Source organism: Podarcis pityusensis (genome assembly GCF_964106645.2).
Source record: "Podarcis pityusensis genome assembly, chromosome: 2".
Classification (NCBI taxonomy): Eukaryota; Metazoa; Chordata; class Lepidosauria; order Squamata; family Lacertidae; genus Podarcis; species Podarcis pityusensis.
This window is the reverse complement of record NC_138029.1, coordinates 2885211-2911619: the sequence shown is the minus strand read 5'-3', so window position 1 is coordinate 2911619 and position 26409 is coordinate 2885211. Positions and strand designations below refer to the sequence as shown.

The window sequence follows — 26409 nt, the reverse complement described above, 5'->3', positions numbered from 1 at the left end:
CCCCCGCGCCCCCCTAAACGCTCGGTATTGGCAGGCGGTCGGCTTGAGAGGACCAATGAGATATCGGCTCGGAGACACCCCCCCTTCCTCCCCCTCTTCAAGGTGGGACCCCGCCGTCCTCGCCTCCTTCCCCTCGCCGGTTCGGAGAGGTGGCGCTGGGGCTGTGGGAGCGCACGGGGCGCGCTGCCTGGCTGGCCCAGCGCTAGGCGGAGCCTGCCTGGCTGCCTTTGGCCGGATCTCGCCCCCCCGTCCCCTGCAGCAACAGCAGCCGCCGCGGCGGGCGGCCACCGCCTTTTCCTCGCCTTCGCCCTGCCCGGGGGAGAAGAAGGGGGCGCCAGCGGGCGCCGTCGGTCCACCCGTCTATCCGCCCGCCTGGGGCGCGCTGGAGTCTGGCGACAGCGGCCCCGCTACCTTTTTGGCGCGGGGATGCGGAGGAGCCGCTGAGTGAGCGAGCCGGGCGGGGTGAGTCGGCTGGCTGGCACCCGCCCGAGGCGAAGCTGGGCTGGGCGCCTGCACGATGCACTTCCTCGCAGACCTGCTCTTGCTGTCGATCGCTGTCTCCAGGACGGCTCAGGTAAATGTCCGTCGTGGCGCCCAAGGGTGCGCGTGTGGGTGCGCGCGCTCTGCTCTCGCGCCTCGGTGCAGGGCGCAAACGGAGCCCGCTGCTCTGGCCAGAAGGGGTTGGTGGAGGGAGGGACGCGAGTTGAGGCAGCAGAGTTGGCGCCTTCTCTCCCAGCAAGGGTCAGGGTGGTGATGCTGAAGTCACCCCCTGCTCCTTAGTCGGAAAGAGTGCCAAACACGGGTCAAGGGGCGGAGTCTTGCTCGTGTGTGTGTGTGTGTGTGTGTGTGTGTGATTTGACCGGATCTTCGCAGAAAAAAATCCCACACCCAGTTAATTTATTCGCATTTTAAGCCCCAAGACTAGTGCGCAACGCTGTCCATTTTAGTTTTCCCCGCCGCCTCCGTTCCTGAGTCCACACCCACCTTTCCATCTCTCCGTGCTATGAGACACTTTCCTGCTTCTGTCCTCTTGCCATCCATGCTGTGAGTTTGTCTATGTATATTTATTTTCTTTCGATCTGGCTCTCAAAGTTCTGCTCTGGGGTCAGTGTGGTTTTATTCTAAAAGCGACCCTCTTATTTCTTGAAACACACCATTATATGCAAACCAGTCTATCGGATTTCCTCCTCTTCTCCCCATTCCCAACATCAATTTGTACTTAGGATAATAATTTGATGTTGATTTAGGTGGCCTTGAAGTCTTTACTGGTCTCCAACACATTAACGCCAACAACATGGACAAGTTTCTTCCCAAGTCTTGCCCCAAAAGGGGGAGATACTCCTGAAAGTGGTTGGAATCAGGATGCTGACAGTGAGTTATTTGCAAGGACACATGTTAAAGATTTCGCAGCTGTGGTTCCACACACTGATTCACAATGGCTGAGAAAGTTGATTTGTTTCTGTCAACATTTGTGTAAGTTGGTTCTTTGAATGGGACAGTCCTGCTGTGATGAACATATGCGTGCTCCCAGGGGATGCCAGTCCATTAGGGTGGATGAAGCACTGCCTATCTACTTACAACCAGGCAAGGCATGGCTCTAATTATAACCTTCTTCCTCCTTAGAGAAGGAGGAAGATGGGGACAAAAGAAAAATCAGTTGGCTCTGGCTGAGCCCACTTTTGGTTTCTCTGCCTTCTGCCCCACCAGTCTCAATGGGCACCAGCCACCATGAAGGATGCAGCTACATCAGTGAACCAGGGCATCCTGGCATTCTTTAGAAATGAATTGTGATGGGTTCCTCAATTTGAGAATCAGGAATTGCCTGCAACATTAGGCTGCTGAAGGGAATGAAGCAGAGGGAGAAAACAGAAATTGATTTTTTATGGGAAAGGGCCAGTGGTGTGCAGTCAGTGGACTAGGCTAGTCCCATAAATGTTCCCAGTAAATTAAACGCTTCTGCCTGGCTTAGGGAGGCTCAATACTCTGATGGGGCCAAAGAGCATGCCCACCATCTTCCCAAAGTCTGCCCAGCTTTAGTGCCTCCTTCCCAAAGCCTGGGAAGCTTCTGTCCAGCTTAGGGAGGGAGGCACGATTCTCGCACATGTGATGTCAGGACGCTGCAATGTGACATCAGGCCAATGTGATGTCTCGCATGTGATGTCAGACCCCCCACCCTCGCAAGCTGGCGATTCTGGCCCTAACTGTTCCCCTATGGGAAATTTCATTGCACGCCACTGGAAAAGACTATGAGCCCTGTTATGACACTGAAAATCCATTCCTGCTCTGAGCATGTGTTCAGAGGTTGTGATGTGATCCTAAAGTCTATGGGTGGAATTCAGTGTAGGGCTAAATGTAGTATGTGTGCACAGAACAAGGTCTGTTCATGCAATGGGGCTCCTCTCCCCTGCATGTCCACTAAACCTGTGCTACAGCTTCCTGCAACCCTCCAGAGCAGATGTAAGAAGTAAGAGGCACCTGGGGGAGGTGGAAAGTCCTGTTGCAAGAGTGAACCTTGTTCTATGTATGTCATTGGATAGTTGAATTCCACCCTATATGTAGATCTGATCCCTCCTGATCAGTAGTCCTGTTGATGGGGTTCTAGTAAAAAATAATAAAAAAGAAAGAAAGTCAATCCTGCATGCCTAAAGTCTGCCCACCCTTCTTCAAGGCCATGCTTTCAGTTCATGCGGCCAACAGGGAGGGCCCAAAAAGCCTGTCCAGTGACACCAATGAACTGGATGTACTTCAAAACATACTGCCCCCTTTTGCAATGTGTCAGTGTTCTCAAGGGTTTTTAGTCAGGTGTGCTCGAGTTTCCTTGGCAAATATGGTGATCCAGAAAGTGTTCCAGGAAGGTAGAAAGATTGAGCAAAACAAGCACTGCTCCAGAAAAAATGTTATGATATTGCTCATGCTCCCACAACAGGGTCCCACACAAAGTGCTAGAAGGCTGGCATTCACACTAATTTTAAGGGTGACTGATCTAAAGTAGATGTTGGCAGGCATGTCGAACCAGTCACTTGTGATCTACAGGTCGATCACGGGGTGCTCCTGGTTGATCACTGTGTCCTGACTGATCACCCCCCCCCAAAAAAAGCAAAAGAAAAATCCTCCCCCCAAAAAGCTCACCATGCAGCCCTAGATATAAGAAGGCTGTTTGTGGGTCTTCCATTAGCTCTACACATGCTCAGAAGCATTCCAAGACTTCTTCATAGTCCAAAGTGGAGCAGAGATATTAGAAATTGATTTTGAGGCAGCCCTGACTAACCCTGGCTCAAATGGGGAAAAAGATTAAACAAACCTAGAGCGTTGTTGAGTATGGCTATGAATACATGATCAGCATGAGATCTACAAGATGCTTTAAGCGTGACTAGACAAAGACTTGGAAAAGGGTTCATCAGGGAATCTATTTTCTCTTGCTTCATTCATTAAAACCAGTCCATCTCTAGCTCTGAAAGGTGGGATCAAATAGCTGGTCAACTACTTTTATGAGTCCTGGTTTGCCTTTCTGTGTCCTTTACTTCAGAGATAGAGAACCTGGGGCCCTCCAAATGTTGTTGGACTACAAATCACATCATCCTTGACCACTTGCTATGTTGGCTGGGGATGATGGGAGTTGGGATCCAGGAACATCCAGAGGACCACAGGTTCTTCATCCCTGCATTATTTCATTGCAGTCTCTTGGTGTTAAATAGGGACCTGGTTAGCACTGACTTTATAAGCAGAGACCATATATTACTTAGTAAGACCATATGTACATAGTGATACAAATAGAAGACTGCTATCAAAATACTCATAAAAGAAATGTAAACAGAAGCCATATGTTCCACTGAGCAGATGCCAAAGAGCTGAGCACATTGGCTCTACCCACTGACTCACTTCCATATGAAATGAGATGTCAAATGGCGCTTTAACCCCTTCTCACCCACCATTGAAACTCTACCTCTAAGCATCCTAGCAACCTATATCAATTTCTCTGTTTCTTGTGCATGGGAGTGAGCAGCTGTGGTCCAAAAGGAAATGACTTTGGCAGAGCCCTTTCTGCTGTTAACCCTGGGTGAGAGCAGGTGAAGGAGTCCATTGTCTTTGTGCCAACTTAAGCCATGGAACCTTTGGCCCCTTAGATGCCAGTGGGCTATGGCTCCTATCAGTCCCAGCCAACATGGCCAATGTTCAGGAATGGTGGCAGTTGTCCAGCAGCCTGTGGAGGACCACAGCTTCCTCACCCTTGATAAGAGAAAGTGGCATCCTTGATAAGAGAAAGAGCGTAATTGTCCTATCCACCTTCTTCAGGGAGGAGGGCTGTGTTGGCAGACTTTTTTAAAACACACACACACACACACACAGAGAGAGAGAGAGAGAGAGAGAGAGAGAGAGAGTAATGAGTTCTAGAAACTTGCTCTTAAAATAAACTTGTTCTTATAGCAGGAATGTGTTGTATGGGTGGATGAGTGAGTGAGAGAGAAATGAACCATATTATAGCAGACATGAGGATCAAGAGAACACTGCCATTTAAAACACCAACAGGAATGCAGGTTGAATATTGGGTTTTTCTCACTTTTGAATTCTGATCTCAAAATTCTGGTGGCCATTGCAAAATCTACAAACTTAAGTGGTAATGTTTATGAGCAATGAAACCTTGCAAAATTTCAATGTTTTCATTTCCTAAAGCAAACACACCATTGAGTTATTTTTAACCCTTTGGTTTCATTCTTATGCATCACAATTTTAGAATCTGTGGTGTAGTGTGACTTTGTGAGCCAAATTCCATGCAGAAAAGTTTTAGGGGCTCAATTATGCCATGAACAGTATTGGGGCGTAGCTAGCTGTTCCAGCACCCGGAGTGACAGGAGCGGGGCAAGCCACCCACAGAGTCCACCAGGTGGGCGCAAGCCTCACTTTGCCGTTTCGGGCAGCATGGGGCCCCGAGCCACCGTGTCACTCCCAGGAGAGACACGTGGCTCAGGAGCGCTACAGGTCAGGCCCCGTGGTATTTGCTGCCCCCCATAGTGTGCCATTTTGTCACTTCTTCAGGGATTACACCCAGGGCGGACCGCACCCCCCTCCCTATGCCCCTGGACAGTATTGAAAGGATGGCAGTCTAAATTTATTTTAAAATTGACAGGATTTGAATAGGTGGGTGGATTTGTGTGTGTGTGTATCTTGTTTTGAAATTGAAAATAGAATTGAAACTAAAATTCTACCCATGTGTGCTACATGTACAAAGTAGCAAAGTCAAATTTGTGGGCAACATCCCTGTTCCCTGCCCACTGATAAACAGATTCCTAGTTGCAATGTACTCCAGTGTATTAACAAATTTGTCATCTCTTGCTTTTCTCCCAACATTACAAAATTAGGCAAAAACTACAGTGTTTAAACCCCCATACCAGTGCCCCCCTAAAAAAACCAGCAGTAGCTGAATTAAGCCATGATTAAAATGTGGTCATAGACTATCACCTGGCACCTCTTCACTCTAATGAATTTCTGATGTAAACTACAGGCATGGTAAGGGATTTAACAGAACAGCAAATATCAAGAGCGAATACAATTAAAAGCTTGATAGTTTGTGCAGCATGTATATTAGGGGTTGCCAACCTTTTTAGTCTTGTGGTCACATTTGGATTTTTGAACAAGTGCCATGGGACCCTCAGGTCACCTCTCTGCCCGCCACCCACCACCAAGAGAAAGAGAGGGGAAAGGTGTGCATGCACACATTCATTTTCCAAGGCATCTGGATAAAAGTCATCTGGTTGAAAGAGGAAGCGGGAAGGAGCACCACTCTTTCAACTGCCTCCTTTGGCTATACACACTTTTCAAGGGAGAATAACTTAACCACTTGCACCACCTCAAGATCAAGGGGGCAGGAAGCTTGAATGGGGAGGGGTGAACTCAGAGGCACCGGGGAAACTCTAAAGGGCACCATTGCACCTATGGGTGCTGTATTGGTGACCCTGATGCAATACCACTTAAATAATAGAATCATAGAATGGTAGAGCTGGAAGGGATCCACAGTGTGGGTCTCCATGGAGGGCAAAACTGCCGGCTGAGGTGCTGACAAGCAGCAGCACTGGGATCTCTGAGGTAGCTTCAGGCCAACCATCATTTTAGTTCACTGTAATGTCCCTGAGGAATAATTGCTCCCGGACATCACAGGAAATTAAAATGCTGGTCTCCAATGAGCAATACTCTGCTGGGTGTATTGTGGGTAATTTAAAATGGGCTCACAGGCCCAGGTGCCGGGGCTGAGCACTATGCTGGGGCCCCGGCAGTTGCCAATGTGAGTAGTTCTGGTGCAGCGGAAGGGTGGGAATCAACTGGCCGCGGCTGGGAATGCTTCCAGGAAAAGGTAGGAAGGTGCAAAAGAAAGCAGTGACTGGCTGCATATGCCAGTTACAATCTGTGGACCCCTGAGGGAGCCCATTCGTATCCAGGCCCTGGGCTCTTAAGATTTGACTGAAAACCATTGGGGGGAGCCTTGTCTTTTAATCCTACATAGGTATAAGTGGGATGCAGTTAGTCGGTGGCTAGTATTTTTATGAAACACTTCATGTGCTTAGAGGCACCCTTATGCCTTTTGGTTTTGAATCCTAGCCTGCTAAGCCTCACACCCTCCAACCAGCCCAGCGTGCTTTGGTTTCTCAGAAGAATGAACCCTACTCTATTCAGTGCAGCTGCAAACAGCAGGTGTCGGATAGATTTTGCCCAAGGTAAAAGAGCCTGCAGTGTTTAGAAAGGTCAGACATAAGCATGTGTTCCTAACTTTTACTTAAAGGGGTTTTGTTTTTAATAATGGAGGCCAGTTGTGTTGATGGTGTGAAGTGGAGGGAGTTAAGTCCCATCTCTTTTCTGTCTTCTTGGCTGGATTTTGGATGGTGGAGAAAATGTAGGGGTCTTCTGTAGACTTAGCACTGGGATTGGGATTGGTGGTAGGATTGTTGGTGTGTTATTTAGATTTAGATTTATAGCTTGCCAAATGAGGTTCTGTAGTGCCCACAGCTGGGGTAAAATGCATATTATCTTATTTCATTGTCAAGTTGCATGGTGTTGAGGCCTCTGAAGAATCAAGGTCCAGCTGTCATGGCAAAAGAGGCAGGCTGCTGCACTGCAAAATATTGTCAGGCAGGAGTGAGTAAGCAACCAGTGGCCCTTTTAGATGTTGTCAGATGACAAGCACCATCACCTCTGGCTATTGGCCATGTTGGCTGAGGCTGATGAGACTTGGAGTCCAACAACATCCACAGGTCTCCCAGCTCTGTGGATGGGTTACTAAGAGGTCCAGTGTTAAACCACAGTGTGGAAGGAAAGAAGAAGTGAAGTAAAGCAATACATGACAAAATGAGGATACGTGACCAGGTATAGGAGGACAACTGGAGAGCTTACCTTAGTGGTGGGGATCTGAAGGCAGAAACAGAAGATGGAGTGTGTTTTGTTCATAGTCATCAGAGTCTTGGCTGAAGAGAACCTCGCCTTGTTTCCAAGGCTTCTGGTTTGAGCTCAGTGAAATTTACCGGTAATTCTTGAGCTTGGTTCACACCTGCATGAACATCTCTTGATTTACTTACACTTGACTGTTGGCTGCTGACATGAACTAAGGAGGGTTGTGCTTGTGTGGCATGAAAGATGGTTTTGTCAGTGACATTTTATCCGTGATGGCCCACTCACATATGCAAGTCTCAGTTCTCAAGTGAGAAGCATACATGTGTGAACCCACTTCTGAAGTCAGATGCACCTTCTCTGCTGTCCTTGTTCTCATATGCTTGTGTTTACAATGTACAAAAAAAGTTACACTACAATGGAAAAGATAACTTCTTTGTTTAGAAAAAGTTGCTGCTACTCCCCTCAGGGCAAGATGGTCCTTCAGATGGCCCTGTAGTAACACTTGTGGGGAGGGAGGGCCCACAATGGGAGCTGGAAGGCACGAGTTCCTCCAGCTTCTTTCTTCTCTCCTACCCTCAGGGCAAGGAGTGCAGTACAGCCAGCAGATAGTAGAAAAACTGAAGTCACTCAGTCCCTTATTAGAGCACTGACAATGTACATCCGGTAAACATCACATGCAAGAGGGCAATCCTTTTCTAAGAAATGATCACACAGCAGTTGTGATGGCATTTATAACCTAAGAAGGTGCAATCTCCTGCCTTATTGGAAGTCATGCTATAGAAGAAGCCCTGCTTTTTAATCAGGGATCCATTTGATGAATCGTTGTATTTTAATATTCTGCTGGATATTTCCAGAGTAGTTGGGAAACCCAGGCAGATGGGTGGGGTATAAATAATTATTATCCACAAATCTGAACCAGACTTTCAACTGAGATTGCTTCCCTGCAACTCCCAGCCAGGCTTGTTCTCTGTTGCTCCTTCCAGGGGGTGGAACTTTAGGAGAAACATCCTCAACAGCAAGGGGATGTTAAGCAGTGAAACAGACTGCTGCAGGAAGTACTGGGATCTCCTTTACAGATCACAGAAAATGGGTGGGGTATGCGCCTCAATTTCTCCAGGTTTTAGAGAAAGATAGAAACACCCTCACCTCCCCTGCTGATTTTGCCTTTTCCCCTGAAAGCCTGGTAGAATCATAGAATCATAGAGTTGGAAGAGACCACAAGGGCCATCGAGTCCAACCCCCTGCCAAGCAGGAAACACCATCAGAGCACTCCTGACATATGGTTGTCAAGCCTCTGCTTAAAGACCTCCAAAGAAGGAGACTCCACCACACTCCTTGGCAGCAAATTCCACTGTCGAACAGCTCTTACTGTCAGGAAGTTCTTCCTAATGTTTAGATGGAATCTTCTTTCTTGTAGTTTGGATCCATTGCTCCGTGTCCGCTTCTCTGGAGCAGCAGAAAACAACCTTTCTCCCTCCTCTATGTGACATCCTTTTATATATCACCCCTTAACCTCCTCTTCTCCAGGCTAAACATGCCCAGCTCTCTTAGCCGTTCCTCATAAGGCATCGTTTCCAGGCCTTTGACCATTTTGGTTGCCCTCCTCTGGACACGCTTCAGTTTGTCAGTGTCCTTCTTGAACTGTGGTGCCCAAAACTGGACACAGTACTCCAGGTGAGGTCTGACCAGAGCAGAATACAGTGGCACTATTACTTCCCTTGATCTAGATGCTATACTCCTATTGATGCAGCCCAGAATTGCATTGGCTTTTTTAGCTGCCGTGTCACACTGTTGGCTCATGTCAAGTTTGTGGTCAACCAAGACTCCTAGATCCTTTTCACATGTACTGCTCTCAAGCCAGGTGTCCCCCATCTTGTATTTGTGCCTCTCATTTTTTTTGCCCAAGTGCAATACTTTACATTTCTCCCTGTTAAAATTCATCTTGTTTGTTTTGGCCCAGTTCTCTAATCTGTCAAGGTCGTTTTGAAGTGTGATCCTGTCCTCTGGGGTGTTAGCCACCCCTCCCAGTTTGGTGTCATCTGCAAATTTGATCAGGATGCCCTTGAGTCCATCATCCAAGTCGTTGATAAAGATGTTGAATAAGACTGGGCCCAAGACAGAACCCTGTGGCACCCCACTAGTCACTCTTCTCCAGGATGAAGAGGAACCATTGATGAGCACCCTTTGGGTTCGGTCAGTCAGCCAGTTACAAATCCACTGAGTGGTAGCATAGTCAAGACCGCATTTTACCAGCTTCTTTGCAAGAATATCAAGAATATTTATACCCCCCCAATCTGGCTGGGTTTCCCCAGCCACTCTGGGCAGCTTCCAACAAAGTATTAACAAAGTATTAAAATACAGTAGTCTTCCCTAAAGAAGCTTTTAATGCTTAACAGAAAATCTGATGTCTGATGTACTTGTTGGTAATATTAAAGCACAATCCTAATGTGACTAAATACATTCATGTGATCTGTCTCTAATGACCTTAGAAAAGTGATTCATTGTAGGGTCTGTACCTTTCGTAATTCTTATTTAACAAAAGGTTGTTTTTTAAAGTGGCTGCTTTGTGCTGTGCTGTGGTTGAGTTCTCCCTTTCTGCACAAGGGATTAGGAAGCAAAGGTCACTCTTCTGATCACTGAGAATGCTGATACAAAGTCAACTAACTGAACCCAAAGTCTGCCTCAAGGAAACACAACTTGTGCATTCAGATTTCTAACCTATCATGTTACAAAGACTGAGGATGAGAAAACACAGAGAGAGAATTAGCATTTTCAAAATGAACATTAAAATCCTGCTTTTGCATTTTGTTTTATTCTGACAGCCAAAATCCAGCCAAAATAATAAATAGGTATTGTAAGTGAATGGTTTTGGGATAACATGGCTCAATTCACACTGTATATAGTTCACTGAAAGCAGCATTGCTTTGGTTCCTGTGTTTTAGCTCTAATTAGCACATCAAATACTTTTGAGACAATAGTGGGTTAAATAGCAAAAAACGCTATAGAGACTGATAGAGTGACTCACAATGCCAGAGTCTCTATTCAATCCATTCAATCCATTGTGTTTTCTTCTTCTTTTTGAGAGAAATCATTAGAGTTCTGAATTGTATTTCCCAAGCCTGGTTTTTGTTTTTTGGAAAGGCATTGTACAGGTTTCCTCTGATTAAAATAATGGCCAGGAGATGAGGTTTGGAGTGGGGCTTTGGGAGAAGATTTCATCTTTTTGTATGTTGCAGGGTGGGGTGAAGTTGTTTGGCTATTCTTAAATCGTTCCCTTGAATTCACGTAAAGAAGCTGTTTGGGCACAGGCGAAGCGTCAGGATCTTCCAGGTGTACCACCTATGCTGCTTTCAATGTATATCCTTCAGTTTGTAAATAAAAAGGAAGAGACTGTATTATCAGATGTGTGCATGCTGATGCATGCATTACATAGGTACAATCACCAAATGTGTGTGATTGGCCACAGCTCAGTATTGAGCATGCATCTGGTAGTAAAAACCAGGCTCATCTAATGTGTGAAATAGCCACAAGCATTTGTAGTAGAGCTGGAGAGCTCTCTCAAAAGCACCACCGATTAAATCAAAAAGATAATTCCCACCCCCTGCTGTTCAGAAGACTGGAAAAAAAACACTTCAGCTCTCAGTCTCCATTGAATGGGGACAGATTTAAGAGGCTACAGTAGCAAAACACATGGGGAGGGTGGAAATCTCATCCTATCCATCCCTTAGTTTTGGGTTCCTTCTTGCTGCTGCAGCCTCTTACCTTCTCCTCTATAAGTAATACAGTCAAGTGATCTCTTACTAAGTTAACCTTGTAGGTGATGAGCTCCCCACCCCCAGAACACCTCGCTTTCTCCCATGCAAGCAAGAGGAAAACTGTGGCCCTCCAGTTGTTGCTGAACTAAAGCTCTGATCACCCCTGATCTGAGGCTGATGGGATCCGGATTCCAACAACTTCTGAAGGGTCTCAATTCCTTTCAGCATCCTGTTCTCACAGTGACAGTGGCCAACCAGATGTTCATGTGACGCTCTCAAGCAGGACTTGAGGACAGCAGCACTCTCCCCACCTGTGATTCCCAGCAACTGGGATTCCAAGGCATAGCATCTCTGACAGTGAAGGTAGTAGACAGCCATTGTGGCTAGCAGCCATGGATACCCTTATTCTCCATGAATTTGTCTAATCCACTTTTAAAGCTTTCACAGTTGGAGGCCAACACTACATTCTATGGGAGTTTTAACTGTGCAAACATAAATTTGCCCAGACGTAAATGTGGATTCCTGTTGAGCATTCTTCCAGCAGTGAGCCTTCTGTTTTGTTGTTGTGTAATGGAACCTTGCCACTTAAAATTGGCCATCTCTGAGTAAGAGCAGACGCCAATGATCAATTGAGCAAAGCTTTAGTTGATGGATTGGGATCAGTTAATAATCGTTAAGCCCATAAAAATATGCAGGTTTGCTGCATGTGCTACAGACTGTGGGTGTATCCATGTTGGTTTATTATCTTCTGTGATGCATCCCTTACTTAACCTGGCTGTCCAGCAAGGAAAAGACTTTGAAGTCCCCCCACCCCCTTGCATAACTTGGTTTTAACTGTGCTTCTGTTCTTGGAAGCCAATTGAAGGTGGGTGGTACACTTAGTTTCTTTTATTCAGTTTGCCCAGCGGTTTTTTATTAGACAGCTTGGCTTCTTGAATATTCACTGGGGGCTGCAAGTCCTTTCTTCACATTGGCTTTGCCTACTGAATGCCTACTGAATATTCAGGAGGCTGCCAAGAGCTTTGCTGCTCTTGCTGTGGCTGTTTGGAAGCAGTCCATGAGATTTTGGCAAAGGGTTCTTCCTCCTGCCCTTGGATAAGAGAGGCTACTGAAGGAGAATCATAGAATCATAGAATCATAGAGTTGGAAGAGACCACAAGGGCCATCGAGTCCAACCCCCTGCCAAGCAGGAAACACCATCAGAGCACTCCTGACATATGGTTGTCAAGCCTCTGCTTAAAGACCTCCAAAGAAGGAGACTCCACCACACTCCTTGGCAGCAAATTCCACTGTTGAACAGCTCTTACTGTCAGGAAGTTCTTCCTAATGTTTAGGTGGAATCTTCTTTCTTGTAGTTTGGATCCATTGCTCCGTGTCCGCTTCTCTGGAGCAGCAGAAAACAACCTTTCTCCCTCCTCTATGTGACATCCTTTTATATATTTGAACATGGCTATCATATCACCCTTAACCTCCTCTTCTCCAGGCTAAACATGCCCAGCTCCCTTAGCCGTTCCTCATAAGGCATCGTTTCCAGGCCTTTGACCATTTTGGTTGCCCTCCTCTGGACACGTTCCAGTTTGTCAGTGTCCTTCTTGAACTGTGGTGCCCAAAACTGGACACAGTACTCCAGGTGAGGTCTGACCAGAGCAGAATACAGTGGCACTATTACTTCCCTTGATCTAGATACTATACTCCTATTGATGCAGCCCAGAATTGCATTGGCTTTTTTAGCTGCCACGTCACACTGTTGGCTCATGTCAAGTTTGTGGTCAACCAAGACTCCTAGATCCTTTTCACATGTACTGCTCTCAAGCCAGGTGTCACCCATCTTGTATTTGTGCCTTTCATTTTTTTTGCCCAAGTGTAATACTTTACATTTCTCCCTGTTAAAATTCATCTTGTTTGTTTTGGCCCAGTTCTCTAATCTGTCAAGGTCGTTTTGAAGTGTGATCCTGTCCTCTGGGGTGTTAGCCACCCCTCCCTGTTTGGTGTCATCTGCAAATTTGATCAGGATGCCCTTGAGTCCATCATCCAAGTCGTTGATAAAGATGTTGAATAAGACTGGGCCCAAGACAGAACCCTGTGGCACCCCACTAGTCACTCTTCTCCAGGATGAAGAGGAACCATTGATGAGCACCCTTTGGGTTCGGTCAGTCAGCCAGTTACAAATCCACTGAGTGGTAGCATAGTCAAGACCGCATTTTACCAGCTTCTTGACAAGAATATCATGGGGACCTTGTCAAATGCCTTGCTGAAATCAAGGTAGGCTACATCCACTGCGTTCCCTTCATCTACCAGGCTTGTAATTCTGTCAAAAAACGAGATCAGGTTAGTCTGACATGACTTATTTTTCAGAAATCCATGCTGACTATTGGTGATCACAGCATTCCTTTCTAGGTGCTCACAGACTGTTTGCTTAATGATCTGCTCCAGAATCTTCCCTGGTATTGATGTCAGACTGACTGGGCGGTAATTATTTGGGTCCTCTCTTTTCCTCTTTTTGAAAATAGGGACAACATTTGCCCTCCTCCAGTCTGCCGGGACTTCACCTGTTCTCCAGGAATTCTCAGAGATGACTGCCAGTGGTTCTGAGATCACATCTGCCAGTTCTTTTAATACTCTTGGATGCAGTTCATCTGGCCCTGGAGACTTGAATACATCTAGACTAGCCAAGTATTCTTGTACTATCTCCTTAGTTATTCTGGGCTGTGTTTCCTCTGCTGAATCATTTGCTCCAAATTCTTCTGGTCGGGCATTGTTTTCTTTATTGGAGAAGACTGAGGCAAAGAAGGCATTGAGGAGTTCAGCCCTTTCTGTGTCCCCTGTTTGCATTTCACCATTTTCTCCTCTGAGTGACCCCACTGTTTCTTTGTTCTTCCTTTTGCTACGAACATACCCATAAAAGCCTTTTTTGTTGCTTTTAACCTCTCTAGCAAGCCTGAGTTCATTCTGTGCTTTAGCTTTTCTGACTTTGTGTCTACACGTGCTGGCTATTTGTTTGAATTCCTCTTTGGTGGTTTCCCCCCCCTTTCCATTTTTTGTACACATCCTTTTTTAATCTTAACTCAGTTAAAAGTTCTTTAGATAGCCACCCTGGCTTCTTTAGGCACCTTCCATGTTTCCGTCTCATTGGTATTGCCTGACGTTGTGCTTTTAGTATCTCCCTCTTAACAAACTCCCAGCCATCATGAACTCCCTTTCCTTTTAGTATTACTGTCCATGGGATCTCACCCAGCACTTCCCTAAGTTTTATGAAGTCGGCTTTCTTAAAGTCAAGAAATTGAGTCCTAGTATGCTTGGCTGCTCCTTTCCGCTGTATAGTAAACTTCAGAAGAGCATGATCACTCGCGCCTAATGATCCTTCCACTTCTACCCCACTAACCAGGTCATCAACATTGGTTAGGACCAGATCTAAAATGGCTGTTCCTCTTGTTGCTTCTCCCACTTTCTGGACAATGAAGTTGTCTGCAAGGCCAGTGAGGAATCTGTTTGACCTTATGCTCTTGGCTGACTTTGACATCCAACAAATATCCGGGTAATTGAAGTCCCCCATTACTACTATCTCCCTTCCTTTTGCATGCTTGGCCATCTGTTCCAGGAAGGCATCATCTATGTCCTCCGTTTGGCTTGGGGATCTATAGTAAACTCCCACAATGAGGTCACTGTTATTCTTCTCTCCCTTAATTTTGACCCAAATGCTCTCACTTTGGCTTTGAGGTTCTAAATCTTGGATCTCTTCACAGGTATACACATCCCTGACATATAACGCCACTCCTCCTCCTTTCTTGCCTGGTCTGTTTCTCTGAAATAGATTGTATCCCTCCATTATTACATTCCAATCGTGGGACTTATCCCACCAGGTTTCAGTGATGCCTACTATGTCATATTTAGTTTGCTGTACCAAGAGCTCAAGCTCATCTTGTTTATTTCCCATGCTTTGCGCATTAGTGTACAGATATTGAAGTCCATTAATCATTCCCCCGTGTCTCTTATTTAAGGATTTTTTCCTCCCACCACTAGGTCTGTGTGCTGTTTGCTCCATTTGGTCTATGACATTTGGATGATCATCTTCATCAATTGATAGACTCCTACCTTCAGGAGCACTGTCTCCCTCTCCCACATTAGTCAGTTTAAAGCCCTCCTGATGAGGTTTCTGAGATTTTTGGCAAAAACATTTCTCCCAACCATTGTGAGGTGCAGCCCATCGCTTGCCAGAAGTCCATCTTCAAGAAACTGCAGTCCGTGATCTAAGAATCCAAACCGTTCCTGTTTACACCATTTGCGAAGCCAGCTGTTCACTTCCACTATTTTCCCCTCCCTCCCTGGGCCACGTCGTTCAACTGGGAGGACAGATGAGATGACAATTTGTGCATTTAATTGCTTCAATTTCCTGCCCAGAGCCTTGTAGTCTCTTTTGATCTTCTGGAGGCTATTGCTTGCAGTGTCATTGGTTCCCACATGAACCAAGAGGAAGGGGTATTTGTCAGTGGGTTTTATGATTCCTTGCAGTCGTTCAGTTACATCTTGGATCTTAGCCCCGGGGAGACAGCACACTTCCCGAGACATCTTGTCAGGCCCACAGATCACTGCTTCTGTTCCCCTCCGTAGGGAATCCCCTATCACCACTACACGCCTCCTCTTAGGTTTGGTCGGGGTTCTTCCGTGAGCTGTCCGTTCCAAGGTCGCCTGCACATTCCCTGAGGACTGACTTTGCTGCTCGTCTTCATATACCTGATCGACTGTAATGAGGGAGAGATCCTCAAATGGAGTCTGCTCTTTGTCTTCCATGCTAGGGGAGAGGACCTCAAAGCGATTGTGTATTTCTAAACAATCAGAGCGAACCCTGGGCCTCCTACTTCTTTGAGTCACGTTTCTCCATATATCTGGCTCCTGTGTTGGTGAACTAGCCTCCTTCTCAGGGGAGTCCCCTGTCTCCTCCTTGGTGGAGACAGTGTGCTCTGTTGCTTCCAAGAAGAGCTCCAGCTCTCTAATTCTTTGGAGCGTAGCTACACGTTCCTCCAGTTGCTGGACTTTGTCTTTTAAGAGGGCAATCAACATGCAATTGCTGCAGGTAAAGCTGCCTGCAACCTTTGGCAAGATGGCAAACATTGCGCAGGAACCGCAGGCGACTGCAGCTGTTCCCTCCCCCTCCATCTTGAGAACGTGTCGTTGGGGTGGCTACAGCGGTCCTCCATCATAAAAAGCGTGAAGACAGGACAAATAACTCCCCCCACAAAAAAAACCTAGGTCTCCCCAAACAAACGTTTGAGACTAGCTCCCCTAAATCTAAAAGATGGATCAAACTGCCACTGCTCTGCAAGCTCTGATAAGCTCCTCCCATAGCTAATCACCTGCCTCAACAGAAAGCCTGCCCCCTCTGACCTTTGCACAGGGAGAGCAGCTAATCAGCCACAAAGAAACACACACACGCAAGAAAACCCTTTTTGCTCCTTCTTCAACTGCTGCCCTGCAAGCTCAGGTTTCTGCTTCTGCCGTGGGCTTCCATTTGCTCAGCAGTTTGAATGATGAAATTTAGGAAAGGAGAAATGCTTGGGGCAAGAGAGGTTTTTGTTCTCTTATTCCAGCCTTCACTAGCCTAGTGACTTCCAGATGTTTTGGACTACAGATCCCATGAGCAATAGCTAGCCCAGCTGAATGTAGCTGAGACTAAGGGGAGAACATGTGGAGAGCACCATCTTGCTAAAGGATGCATTATTCTCTGGGTTGGCCTCCATATTCCACAGGTAGGTCATGCACTAGGTTCACACCAACTTCATCACCACAAGTGCACATAGCACATGGTGAAACTCTGAAATTGGCTCCCACTAGAAGTAGTGGCTTTAGAAGATGATTAGACAAATTATTGTACTGGAGGAAAAGAAGGCTGTCAATGGCTGCCAGTCACAATGGCTGTGTTCTGCCTCTGTTTCCAGGAGGCAGCCTGCCTCTGAATCCCAGTTGCTGGTCAAGCTGGATTATTATAATTATTTATTTGGTTTTCTTTCTGGCCTTTTTAAGCTTACTGAAGTTACACAAGGAAAACAAAATGACAAAGATACAAGGTACGGAAAGAACAGACTCACATACACATAACAGACAACACACATAACAGACACCATGTAACATGTAAACATAGATATTTCCATCCTTAGTTGGTTATCATAAGGAGTTGGCTCGCTTCTTGTTTGTTTCATTAAATGAAGTTAGTAGGAGGTCCTACATGAAGTGGTTTTAGGAGCATCCTTGCCTCTTCAAACACCACCAGTTAATCAAACTGGCAGGGCTCACAACGCTTAGTTGCCTGGGTACACTTTTATATATGCGTTGTTGTTTTTTAATTTCTTTTTTTTTTAAGAGAACTAAAGGGAAAGGACCCCTGGCTCCCTGCCTTCAAAGAATCTACCCTGAGTGCAGCTGAGGGGACACATGCTCCTCCCTTGCTTTTCAACGCCTGCTTTGGGCAGCTGCCCAGGATAATGAAAACTTAGAGGAAAAGCAAATTACAAGGATTCTGAAAACTGTCCACAAGTCCCAACCACTCATCTGACACTTTTTCATGGACTGACCTTTCACAGGGTTGGCCCCGAGTCCTGAGCTATCTAGTTTCCTTCCCAGACCTTTGGCCCTCACCCTTATTCCATATTCCATGGGTGCTTCCTTTCCACTCTGCCGTGTCCCCCTAGCTCCTGCTAGGCTATCCCTCCTGGCAACCTCCTACCTATCATTACAAACTTGAGAAAAGGGACCCTACTGGACACCCATGAAGCGTGGTGCCAGGTCAGGTGCTCCCTGGATAGAAATTTTGCATCAGAACACCCCCCCTTGCTTTCAGAAGCGAGTTCACACATGACACGCGTGTTACATGGGGAGGGAGAAGTGAAAGGAGATCCTTTCATTTGTGGGAATTAGCTGGTGTCCCCCTGTTTGCCCACTAATTGCCGGTAGGTATTCCTAGAGGCCTACATCCTCCCAATAATTCTTCCTTCCTTTGTGGTATGCATATAACTAACTTTTGACCTTCCTATGTTGCTTCTTCTGTTAGTTCCTGATCAATGTCCTATGCTTCTTTTCATCTCCCCAACACTACCCCCTGGTTTCCATTTCCTTAGTGGCCTAGTCATCCCTGGAAAACCTGCTTCCAGGTTTCTTCCACTGAAACTAGAGGGATCCACAATGAACATTCTCTCTCAGCTGCTGTAGGCTTGCAATGTCAACCGGGCGCCAGTGGCTCTTGAAGGGTGTGTATGTGCTTTGGGACTGGGCATGTCAAAGGCATAGGAGCACTTCCACAGCTCTTTCATACATGCATACATCATGGCAGCCCAAGACAAGCCAACTCAAGTTGCTGCCCCACCACCGTCTTTCTCATAAAAAGACCTTGATCATTTTCCTGTAAACTAGCAAAAACAGACTTGCTATGAAAAAGGATTTCATTTGTGCATACCCATCTTCTACAATCTGCAAGTGACTGCAGGCAGGGTATTACTGGAATGGTTGTCAGATTGTCATCTCATTACTAGCAAACTTTGCCGGTAAGTTTGATTCACAGTCTTTTTGGGTGGATGATGATTTGAAAGGATATAAATGTGCTGTGTTGGTGCTTCTTGTGACCACTGCACACCATACAAATGGCCAGTCCATTTTCTGGAGATTAGGATGGAGCCCTTCCCTTCCCTACAGGTATGAAGGTGGGCTGTTGCCCAGAGACCAGGAGCAGGTACAATAGCACCGTATATTTGAAGAACCAAGCACACATTTATTGAGGAAGGCCTTTGTTAGGAACATAGGAATCTGCCTTAGTCTGAATCAGACCCATTGGTTTTTCTGGCTCAGCATCATCCACGTCAAGGGTGGGGGACCGTTGGCATGCAGCCCTAATCAGGCTCATCACAAGGCCATCTCCCACAAATCATGCCACCTGCCCCACACATGATGTCAGGTGTGGGGCAGAGGCAGATGCAGCTTGAAAGGAACGATTGGGAGTTTAGAGGCAGCTCCCATTTTTTAAATTTGCAAGTGGGATTCCCTGGCAGCACATATTGGCCAGAGCCAGTTCTCTACCTCTGGTCTGCATTGACTGGCAGAGGCTATCCAGGGTTTCAGATACTGGAGATGCCAGGGATTGAACCTGGGACCTTCTGCTTGCAGTGCTGGTGCTCTCCCACTGAGCTATGTATGGGCCTTCAAGTCTGCATGCACACACACACACCTGTTGGGAAGGAGCTGATTTTTGTGGGTCAAGCTGACAGTCTTCTTGAAAACATTGGAAAACTGGACGAGTACGTACATTAGGCATAGTTAACCTAGTCTAGTCCTGCAAAACTTTTACTTTCTGTTCCATAAGGAAACAATTTCTTCAGCACTACGAGTAATTTTGTTTCTGACCGCCTCTCCTCCCTTCCCAGTCTTGTCCTGTGACAGACAGCAGTGTCTCTTCCTTAAAATGAGAACTTCCTTAAAATGCAACAACTGTGGTATTTAACTCCTTGAAAACTCTCTAAGATGTATAGAGGTGTCCCAAGTAATTGCTGGAGGTGTAAAGAAAAGCCAGGCACTCTATTCCACATGTGGTGGCAGTGTAAAGAAATCAAGGTGTTCTGGGAAGATATCTATATAGAATTGGGAAAAAATGCTAAAAATATCCTTTGATAAAAAAACCAGAAGCTTTTCTTTTGGGAATTACAGATCTGGACATTCCCAAAATGGTAAGAGAGATCTTTCTATATGCTATGGTCACAGCAAGAGTTCTCATTGCGGCAAATTGGAAGAGTGATAAAGTTCCCTCAAGATTAGAATGGATTCAAAAATTGGCTGAATATGCGGAACTAGATAATTGTCTTATTAAAAAATAAACCAAAACAGGTATTTATCTCAAAATGGGAAGTCTTTAAAATTTATTTGAAAAATAACAATTGTAGCTTAAAGTCTGTCGCAGCTTTCGAATAATTTCAGTAGCAGTTTCAAGTATGAAGTATACGTAACTTAATATAGATTAAAGATGGTTGAACTCTAATAAAACATGTTATGTTATGGCAGTGAACAAATGATGAGAAATTGAAGTACAGTGGTACCTCGGGTTACATACGCTTCAAGTTACAGAAGATTTAAAGTTACAGCACCTAGAAGATTTAAAAATTATTATAACCCACCCAGAAGGTTTATAATCCAGTGGCCTGAGTGGCTGGAACCGAAGACCACTGAAAAGGAGAAAGTTTCTGTGGTGCCCATGTATAACCCGGTGATTCCCACATGGTGTGTTTTGAAGCATGACTGAGATATGCTTTGAAAAATCAATAAGTGTCAGCCTTCATATGCCTGGCTCAGATATCAGGCCTGCTCAGTTCAGGAGCACATACTCCCAGGTAAGCAAGTGTGTATGCAATTGTAACCTCAGCTGCTGTCACTGAGGCATCTGATCCACTTTGCCCTTCTGAGCAGTGGGGCTTTGGGCAAGAATGATCTCCCTTTTGTTAATCTATGAGCAAAGAAATCTTCCTGAGAGACAGAAGCTGCAGTTGCAGAACACCAATCCACAGCACTGGAATTTCTCTGGGGGAAAGTGAGCATGCCTGAGACAAGTCTTCTAGTAGACCCACAATGCTTTGCAGGGAGAGCAGACCCCTGGCTTGTGTGCTTGCCTGACTTTCTTTCCAGCTGGTTAGCATTTTAATGGTAGCACAGAAAACAGTTGAGTTGAGGGCAGAGGAGTACAAAAATCTAGGGCACGTTCTGTCAGATGAACAGCCTTGGGGGTGATTTGGGGAAGGGGTAACACCAGTCCTAATAGCAGTGGATACACGGGATGAACTTGTGCTGTTGGGTTTTATATTAGCTTGAACAATTTGCCCACAGGGCTTAGCAAGTACATGTGGAAGAAAGTTAGCTCTGGAGCCTCACAGTTTCATGTAGGGCAGCCATTTCCAACCTGGTGCCCACACCCTCCAACATTCTGCATGAAAATAGGGGCATTCTGTTGTCTTATAGGAATTCTGGACTACATTGCCCATCAGCCTCAGCCAGCTGGGACTGGCAGGTACTGATGGGTGTTGTAGTCCAAAAATTCTGAAGAGCATCTGGTTGGTGAAGGCTGATGCAGGTCTTTTGGCCAGAGCTCATATAGACAGATGTTTACATTTTACACAGACAGATGTTTGATGGAAAGGAATCTTTACCCTCATTTTGCAGCTTAGCATTTCAGGAAAAGGAAAGGAAAAAAGCTTCACTGCTTTAGAGCTGAGGTATTCAATTATTGTAATGCCCCTTTTTATAGCTTCCATTTTTAACAGCCTATTGTTTTAAGATTCACCACTGAAAATTAAAGTACACTGTGTCACATTCGCTCCACCCTCTCCACATTTCACTATGCAATTAGTAGCTGTATGTTCCCTTTCCTGGGGAGGAAAAGTTATATGGGTGGGCTAGAATTTTCCATGAGGATTTGATTGTTTTCTGGAACTCAACCTGCGGTCCCTATTTATCTACTTGCACCCGGGGGTGCTTTCAAACTGCTAGGTTGGCAGGCGCTGGGACTGAACGATGGGATCGCACCCCGCTGCGGGGATTCGAACCGCCGACCATGCGATCGGCAAGTCCTAGGCGCTGAGGTTTTACCCACAGCGCCACCCGCTGAAAATGTTTTGCAAATTAATACTGAGAGGCCTGGACATTTTGCAGGTACATCCCCCAAATTTCCAGTTCTCTCTTCATAACAATTAGAGTAGGTTCTGTCACTGAACTGAATAGCAGCAGGCAGGTAGAATGAAATGTTGAACCAGGATCTAGGATGCATAACAAGATACTAGTCCTGTTGAGGTGTTCACCTCCATGTGTTCTCAGAAGATGAGGGGAAAGTAGCTTCACTCTAGACTTTCCTGTGTTGAGGGGGCAGGGGAGATCTGCAGTGGGAATCTTCATGTGGCCAAACGCTGATCCTACAGGGTCTTGATCACACACGGGATTCTAAGCACATTCAGCCCTCAGAAATTCTGCTCAATGTGCAAAGGGTCAAGACTGCAGTCAGCAGGGAGGGGGGCATGGACATGAGGGCCAGCTTCTCCCTCCATGCCTTTTGGGGATGCATGGAGGTGAATACCTGAACAGGGCTAATGTTTCACACCCAAATCATATTTTCATGCATGCAGAGAGAGATCAAAATCACTCCTCTCTAGAAGCATGCTATGACGTTACAAGACATCCACTAGAAACCCAAACTCTCCATTCTCATTCCACACAACCCCTGGAGAGACACTGGCTGAGTTGCTAATCTCAGCCTGAGCCTCTGGTCTCCTCTTTTTTTTTATTGGCCAGCCCTTTAACATAATTACAGGGAATCTGCATGTAAATTGCTCATTAATTCAGGCACGTTTTGGCAGCATTTAGAATCAGAGAAGCCTATTTGGAAACAACTCTCTGCAATAGCGGGAGAAAGAAGAAGGGTTCTCCAAAGGGTGGCTGGAGCAGCAGTCTAACAGGGACTCACACAGCCAGGTCTCCTGGGAGGGCTAGTATACAGTTTCCCTGCCTCCAGCTGGGTATGAGGTGGACGGGTGGAGGGCCCATTCCATTAAAAAGGAATGAGGCAGGCGCTTGCCAGCAAGAGAGAGGAGAAAGATATATCAAGCAGAGCATGAAGAGAATATGGCATTGGATACGGATTCCAAATGCAGCTATGTTTTTTAAAAATAACAAAAACAAAAAACTAGCTCCTAGCCCCTGGGATTTGGAAGATGCGTTGTTTGCAAAGCCTCATTAAATCTCACCAAGAAGAAGTTTGAGCCAAGAGGTCAAGGAACAGAGCTTCTCACCCTTCTCTATGCCTAGGAAAATAAATTATACAAAGCAGTTGAAAATGCAGAATAAACTATGTAACGCTAAGTCTAGTTAGGCAATGTGGGGAACAGGAACCAGTCCGCTGACACTCAACATGAGAATTCAAGGAATGCTGCACACGCTCTCACCCCCAGCTCTCTTCAAAGCAGGTGCGTTCCGTGTGCTGCGCTGGCTCGCCAGATGCAGCTTGTCACGCTGGCCACGTGACCCGGAAGTGTCTGCGGACAGCGCTGGCTCCCGGCCTATAGAGTGAGATGAGCGCACAACCCTAGAGTCTGGCAAGACTGGCCCGTACGGGCAGGGGTACCTTTACCTTACCTGCAAAATGTCCAGGCCTCTCAGTATTAATTTGCAAAACATTTTCCCCTTAGCTTTCATGGAAACAGACAGTTATTGTTGCAGACATCCACCATTCAACTGGCATTGCAACAGGTGCACTCACGGGCATTATTTTCTGCTCATGTAGACCCACAAGACAGATGAGCATCCTTAGGGACATGAACGCTCTCCTGGCAAACAGTGTTTGGTACAGGAAGCCAGTCATTCAAGGGACCCTGGCTACAGACTGGATGACTGGATTTCTTTTGCATGACAGTGTTAATGAAAATGTTTCCTCTCTGAGAAATGCACAGGATTACATTTCTGTAAGGTACTTTTAAAAAACCAATTTAGCCTATTTTGCTAAAGCCTGTCCATTAAATGGAGCCATTTCAGCTATGACATTCTTAGCATCCTTAGTGATAAATGAACATGGTAAGATGACATCAAATCTTAAGCAACATTCAGAGATTGGCAAACATTAGGGGCCCTTGGGCACCTTTGGAATTTTGAGAGACTGTCAGGGGCACTACCACCCTGGCCACTGCCAGGGGGTTGAGTAAAAGTCTGATTCAGTACAATGAAAATTGATCCTCTTGAATTTGCATGATTTTGCATGGAGACTCCAAAAAGCCAACAACAAATTAAGGTTTACATTCCTTCCATAGTTCACACCCACACCCACACACCAGATATGGTGCTTACCAGCACCTCAGAAACATTGATTCAAGATATGGATCCTCATGGTTTTTACATAGGATAACAAAAACAACAGTGACCCATCACCATGAAGCAGAAGAAATGGCAAGCCAGGCAGAAGCTTCAGGGCTGCTGCTGAGGTGCTCTAGTAGCTGCACATAAGGCTACTTGGGAGGAGGGGGAAGCATGTGGAAGTGCCAGGAAGAAGCCAGGAAGGTGTGTGGCTTCCAGGTCTTATATGAGCTCCTTGTCTGAGCTGCTTCATTGCTGATGCAACCACTCCTGTATACACACCACATTTCAGTGCTCCTGAACAAGAATCACTTCACTTTCTCCCCTGATCCTCTTCCCATCTACCCTCTTGGTCATTCTGCTTTCTATTCAGCTGTTTGGGTGCTAATCTGAGGTTTGAAATGCGCATAGAGCTGAAACAGGAAGGGGAAAGAGCACCACTTTTCCAACTTCCTCCTTTAGCTCTATGAACTTTTCAAGATGGAAAAAGGGTCAACTCATGTAGGAGCCCTGATGCTTAAAAAACAAAACAAAACACAAAACAAACAAAAACAGCTTCAGAAGCAGAGAATTTGGAGCGGAGAAGCAGCAGGGGGAGGAAGTGCTTGACCCTTTTTCACCCTCAATTTTTTTAATCCAAAATGATCCTCAACGACTTTCTTCAACATGAATCTCCAGGGGCTGCTTTGGGAGGATGATTTGGACAAGGCAAGCTGCTGAAGGGTTAAGCACCCCTAATCTCCACTGCATTTCTGCAACATTCTTTGTGCCATGGCTGCTTTCGTGAAAGAAAAATATAGAACCGTGAACTGAGCTCTCTTACACGTTTTGCACATGTAATGTACTGATGTTCTTGAAGGCTCACATATCTGAGCTCTGAGAGATGAGTCTCGGGAGCTTGGGATACTCACCTCAGAGACTCGCAGATTCTTCTCTGACTCTAATTTCAATCAAGGCAATGATTCTCTGCTACTTGCTTAACTGTTGGGCTCAATAGGTAGGGCAGCTTTGGAAGGGGACCCTGAGTTCAAAACATTGGTGAAATAATGGGCTATAGGGTCTATCAGACCTGCATAGAGTGTTTCTTCTTCCTGGAGTGAAAATAGATCAAACCTCTCCATTCTGAAGGAAATCAGCCCTGAGTGCTCACTGGAAGGACAGATCCTGAAGCTGAGGCTCCAAGACTTTGGCCACCTCATGAGCAGAGAAGACTCCCTGGAAAAGACCCTGATGTTGGGAAAGATGGAGGGCACAAGGAGAAGGGGACGACAGAGGACGAGATGGTGGGACAGTGTTCTCGAAGCTACCAGCATGAGGGAGGCAGTGGAAGACAGGAGTGTCTGGCGTGCTCTGGTCCATGGGGTCATGAAGAGTCGGACACGACTAAACGACTAAACAACAACAAAAAAACCCAAAACCCTTAATTGTACCTTTTACATCACCTGTCTTATGCTGTCATGGACAATCTCTATATCTTGCCCAAGCCTTCTCCTTGTCCAAGAGATACAAACTAATCTGGGATTCATTATAAACTAGGCTTTATTTCACCCTAGTCAAAGACCCAGCTTGGCACCCTCACGGACATATTTGCATACATACGCACACAGTGGCACCCCTCACCCAGGGCAAAAAAACCCCAGCTGGTTGTCCCCCCTCCTCCCCATAGCGATGGCTGTTTGACAACATCACTGAGGACAGCATTTGCATTCTGGACTAGTCATTGAGTGTGCCCAAACATTTGATGCTTTCAATGGGTCAATGCTTTCTCCTGGATACATTCCCAAAACACACTCCCCCTTTAGGCTCAGTTTGAGATCTGTTACAGCCATATTTATTTCAAATGTAAAATGAGATGTTGATTGAGTGTGTTAATATCCTTAAAGTGTTTTTTATGTTCAATATGCTCCTTTGTCTCTCCTGAGCTTACTGTCTGTTAGTTTGAGCGCATGGCTCTGTTTTCCCCAGGTTTCCAAAAGACATAAAATAAGTTCTCTGTTTCATTTCTATTTCATTTCTAATTTGCATATCACCCTTTCTATATGACTATGCAGAGTTTACAAGCTGAAAAAAACAACAAAATATACAATAAAGTTCACACACCTTATAACAACCTGATCCAATATAAAAAGTCATAATAAAAACATACCTTTAACATAGACAACTTTTATCAAATAATGTTGAATAATCCATTAAAACATAATGGTACACAATAAAATTAAATAGCAGCAAATAACAATTAAACAGAAATTCACTCTTAATTGCAATAAATTACTAAACCATAATCAATAAAAATAACAATGTCACAATGCATAAAATACAACAATACATACTTTGTTGTTGTTTAGTCGTGTCCGACTCTTTGTGACCCCATGGACCAGATCACGCCAGGCACTCCTGTCTTCTACTGCCTCCCGCAGTT

The 26409-nt window shown here is 45.7% G+C and overlaps 1 protein-coding gene across 1 annotated transcript in view; it reads left to right on the top strand.

Moving 5' to 3' along the window:
* The first annotated feature begins 251 nt into the window (after nucleotides 1-251).
* OLFM2 (olfactomedin 2) overlaps nucleotides 252-26409 on the top strand; it is a 192151-nt gene continuing 165993 nt past the window's right edge. The window contains exon 1 of the mRNA XM_080990134.1: nucleotides 252-574. Within this exon, the coding sequence (XP_080846260.1) occupies nucleotides 518-574 (57 nt within the window). The 5' untranslated portion in view covers nucleotides 252-517. The remainder of the gene's footprint in view (nucleotides 575-26409) is intronic.